Raw genomic sequence first — 5,054 nt, forward strand, 5'->3', positions numbered from 1 at the left:
TGCACACGTACTTCCACGTGCTGTCGGCGTGCCGAGCTCGGCCTCGATTGGAGCGTCCCTCTTGTCAGGCTGCGACTCCCGGCTTCAAGCCGTGGCCACCCCCGCCACATCCTGCGGATGTGCCACGGTGTGCCAGGCCTTACCTGGTGCGCCGGGCCGTGGTGGTCTGCGGAGGTAAAAGCTCTCGCAAACCAGCAGTCCTGGTTGTTCTCTTGGCATCGCCAGTCTTGCCAGACGTCATTCTAAAATCTGGGCAAACGGTCAAAATGGAAATAAGAAAACAACAACATGGAAGCTGGGGTAATATTTGAAAGCGTAGGTTTTCAAAATTTGCATGTGTGACGATAGATGCTGCCTTTTTGTCAAGATACTGCCTCTTGTTTATTCATTCTGCTACTCAAAAGAATAAAAGAAGAAAGTCCGTAAGATGATTTACCTTTTATTGACTTTCAGTTGTCTAATTTGTTTTCATTCCTGTATTAATTAGAATTAATATATCTACATTTGGCTTCCGGTAGAGTGAAGTTATGTTAACTAATTGACTGTGAGGCTGATGAGAAAACAGGAGCATCAACTGATGGTGGCTGCTAGGAGTAAGAAATAGCTCTCCGAGAAGCCAGTTTGTGAAAAGATGGATTTGACACAGAATCCATTTATGGATTATTATAGGATCTGTTAGCTACCCAGGTTTCACTTCCTTTAGTTAAAACATGTACATTTTTTGATTTAACGGTTGCTTGTAGTGTCTGTAACTGTAAATAGCCATTATTTGTATGCATGTTAAGTATTACTGTGTCTTAGTAAAATTGGGTTTAAGAGAATGAGGAGTAAGGTTGGTGTACGTGTTTGGCATAAGTTTTTTTATCAAATAAAAGTCTCCACAAAACCGTCTTTTTTATTGTATCTATTTTTGATTGAACAAGCTACATATGTATGTTAAAATAGACATAAAGTAAATATGCATGTTAAAATACATAATTTGGCTTTAATATATGTATGTGTGATTTCCCACGCACATTTTTTTGGCAGAAAATGTATTTGGCATTTTTGGTAGTTTTTGGCAGAATCTGTCTTTATTCCCCCTAAATTATTCTTGATAGTGGAATTCATTGTTGTAATAACCTTGCTAAATACCTAATGTAACTCTGCCAGCGATCACCATGGAACAACCCCAAAATGTAAATAAAAATAATCAAGTCCGAAACATTAATTTCCTTTGAGCTGTAATGCTCAACACATCACAATGCCAAGGACGGGACTTAAAAATATGTCTAATTCTCTCTTTGTCATTTCAGTTGGACGCATTGTCTTTGAATTATTTGCTGATGTTGTACCTAAAACTGCTGAAAATTTTCGTGCGTTATGTACAGGAGAGAAAGGAACAGGGCCTACGACTGGAAAACCTCTCCATTATAAAGGATGTCCTTTCCACAGAAGTAAGTTCTATGAAATCCTCTGTTTTCCTGTTGGTAACGGAAGTCCTCCATTATCAGTGTCTGAAATAATGTTAAATAATATTTTGGAGCACTTGTTTAAGAAATAACTTGACTGAAAGTAAGTTTTTGACTTTTTGATCCTCCTAATGACTAGATGTTCTTACCATGCATTGACAATAGTAAATCATAAATTTACTAGTAAGTTAGTAATAGTAAAACTAGTTCACTGTGAGTTGTAAATAGGCTGAAATGGATTTCAGGTAAAGGATTAGATATCAAGTGATGTCTGCTTAACTGAAAAGGAGTACTTAGGGGACACTTGATAAATAAAATGTGGTTTTTGATTTTATGTAGGCGCAGGTGCTGGTGACAGGGATTGCTCTTCACCTCTGGATTGTTTTTCTTCATGCCTTTCCTGCCTTGCTACTATATTTTATAATTATTTTCTTTTACAGTTATTAAGCAATTTATGGTTCAGGGTGGAGATTTCTCAAACCAAAATGGCACAGGTGGAGAAAGTATATATGGTGAAAAATTTGAAGATGAAAACTTTCATTACAAGGTACTGTATTGAAAATAATAATTGTATTCAGTTTTTGAAGTTTCAGTGATTTTTATTTTTCTTCAAGTTCAGAATTAGCGCTCTTTAGTCCAAGGTTAACGTATTTTTAAGCAGTGGAAAGAATGCAGCAAAAAAGCCCAAAACTAGTTTGTCCTTAAAGTCTTTGTTGAATACAGAACAAATACATGTATGAATACATACAAAATGAGGTCAACCTCATTAAGGCAAGGACAACCAGAGTTTAAATTTTCTTTTTAATTGCACCATCAGAAATCAATTTGAAACAATATTTTAGTTCTCATCAAAGTAGGGATATTATTTTAAGAGTGGCAAATTTTGTCACTCTGAAGCATATACAGTATGTTAGCATTAAATGGATTTTATGCTTTTTTTTCAGGTACTAATAACATTCATAAGATTAGATGTGAGAAATACCTTTCTTAAGAAGTGGGGAATCCATGGTAGATTGCAGAATTAATCCAAATTTAAAAGAAAGCATTTTCCCCACTACAGTTATTTTCAATGATATGAGAAGTAAAAGGCTACTTACAAATGGCTTTTTTTCACCCAAAATGTTGGAAAAATGTGCTGTGAAAAAAGCAAGTTTTTGAATATGCTAAGGTCTCGATTTGAGGATGTCATTTTAAGAGATGCTAGCTTTGATGGCAGAAATTCCTACCCCTCCCATTACTTATTCCCACTCCTGTATCAGAGCTCACCATTTCATTACTAGCAACCATTAGCGCAGTCCCACAAGCAGTTTTGTCAGCCCAGCTGCGGGAAGAGAGGAGGGAGTTGTGCTGCGAGAGTAGGAAATTCTAAAACAGTCTTTGTCCTCAAAATCAACATCGAGTGACATCAGGAAGACAGCAGGTGCATGTGCTTTACACACACAACAAGTACAATTTTTGAACAACAGTTTTCTCAGGATGTGTCTTGTGTCTTTTCTTGTTTCTTTTACAAAGGCATAACCTTCAAAATGTCCATTACCATTCTTCAGGCTTTTCTTTGTCATCAAAATCAAATGCAGCTGATGCTTCCAGGGTCTGTCTTTTGACTTAAGATTGACTTCTTTTTTATGCTTTTGAAGAAGAAATGTTTGCCTTCTGTGTTTTTAAATCTTTTTTTTAAGCATTTTAGTTCTACCTTTCTTTAAAAATGGGTATTCCAGAAAGGGAAGAAGACTGCTTTTCACCATACTGTACAGCAAGTCTGTGTACCTTAAGCCTACAATTTATACAGTATTTGAAAATCTCCAAATTTTAAGTATCACCTGTACACTGTGACTTACATTTTTTGGCTAGCAGACTTAGCTATTCTGGAGAAAAGTGGCAACCACATAATTGTTCTGAGTGCTCATCTGTGTTCTCAGTTGTACATAAAGGGCTGTGTGGCTGGAAAAAATCCCCTGTGCTTAAACTATCAGTAATTGCATCTTGAACCTGAGTGGGATTACTACTTGGAAACAACAAAAATAACATGTTCTGCAAGTACACCTTGCAACAGCCAGGACACCCACTGCTGTAGGTGTAACGATTCTCAGCATTGGCATTAATTGTTTTCATGTCGTGTTATTATGTGATAGCATATGAATACTCCTCAACAACACTGACTAAAATACTTACTGACATCATTGTCCCATGGTTAAAACAAAGCCCTGACTGCAATTGTGCTTGCCTCCAAACAGTATTTTAGGAAAAGAAAAATATGGCAGTCCTCCACTAATCAGGCATCAAAGTCCATTACCAAGTTCAGAGCAACAGATGGAATGTAGCTCCAGCATTCACCATAGAGTTAATTACAGTTGTGAGAGATGTTCTCTGAAGTCTGACACTTGCTATGGTGGTGCCCATAGCACTGCTGCTTAAAGTTACTCTTCTGCATTGGTCCTTGTCACAGAATCTCTAGCTCCCTGAAGAAGGAGACTTTGTGTCATCGTTACTTTTTTGGTTGCACTGTCAAGTGAGATCTGGAATGCAGATGATCCCCATTTCTGTACTTCTCTGACTGCTCAGCTATGACAAAAGTTGTCAACGTGCCAAGGATGAGTTGAAGAACTCACTTGGATCTTGTACAGAGTCTGGGAGCTCAATTCCCATCGTCTGTTGGCCAAGCATGTTAGCATTTTAGTGGGAATTGAAATGCCTCTGCTATGTAGAAGTTCACTGCATCTTGCACTTAACCTAGCAGTCCTGCGAAGCGTCCTCAAACCACTGTCTCGGACAACAATGAGTTGTTTTTATTGACACTTGAGGACACTGGAGCTACCTCTTTGTTCTTGTGTTGTTTGTATGGTTTCCTGTAAATTGCAATAAACTGCAAGACTTTGTCAGTAGTCAGCTTACCATGTCAGATCAATCCCACTAGGCTTTTTTTGGTGTCACTTCTCCAGCTAATGGCTGTGCTGTTGTGGAACATCCAACTTACACAGTCCTCAAGCAGTGTTGTTATCATGGCATAGTTTTGCAAGCCTTGAATCCATCAGAGGATCTGGTTTTGTCCAGACTTTTTTACTTGCTTTATAAGCATACAAAATGACAAGCAGAAACCATCATGGGAAAGACACTCTATCTGCAGTGTTTTTCAAAACACTCATGGCAAAAAAATACATGAGTGACAACAGTTTTGTTTATAAATAGGGACTCTCATCATGGGACTAGTGTTGAGACTTGGTTCCAAATTAAATGAGGTTGCATGTAAGTGTGAAGATCGGAGCCACCAGACTGCTGTCCGTAACTTTCCAACTTGTCCTCCAAATCTTTACAGAAAAAAGGTAAACCTGCAGGTGTAAGGTAACACCAGAGCTTATTGTTACTTGGCTCTTTGTTTACAAACCATCGCTGTCTAGCATTAGTTGTAATTGAAAAAAAACCCCAAACCAGTAAGATTTACAAGTCTTACTCTGCCTCTTGGGCAGTGAATCAGTGACCAGCCTCAAATGGCGTTTGCAAAAATCTCCTATGGGGGAACCCTTCTGATTAACTTGTTTGCCAGCAACCATGATGCAAAATGTCAGATGTTTGTTTTGGAGGCTGCCGTCCCGCAGGGTTTCTAAC

The 5,054-nt window shown here is 38.2% G+C and overlaps 1 protein-coding gene across 1 annotated transcript in view; it reads left to right on the forward strand.

The window, feature by feature from the left end:
- The first annotated feature begins 266 nt into the window (after window positions 1-266).
- PPID (peptidylprolyl isomerase D) overlaps window positions 267-5,054 on the forward strand; it is a 14,916-nt gene continuing 10,128 nt past the window's right edge. Inside the window, exons 1-3 of the mRNA XM_009587191.1 lie at window positions 267-300; window positions 1,296-1,436; window positions 1,892-1,998. Of these exons, the coding sequence (XP_009585486.1) occupies window positions 267-300; window positions 1,296-1,436; window positions 1,892-1,998 (282 nt within the window). The remainder of the gene's footprint in view (window positions 301-1,295; window positions 1,437-1,891; window positions 1,999-5,054) is intronic.

The sequence above is a fragment of the Fulmarus glacialis genome, unplaced genomic scaffold (genome assembly GCF_000690835.1).
Source record: "Fulmarus glacialis isolate BGI_N327 unplaced genomic scaffold, ASM69083v1 scaffold34501, whole genome shotgun sequence".
Taxonomy (NCBI): domain Eukaryota; kingdom Metazoa; phylum Chordata; class Aves; order Procellariiformes; family Procellariidae; genus Fulmarus; species Fulmarus glacialis.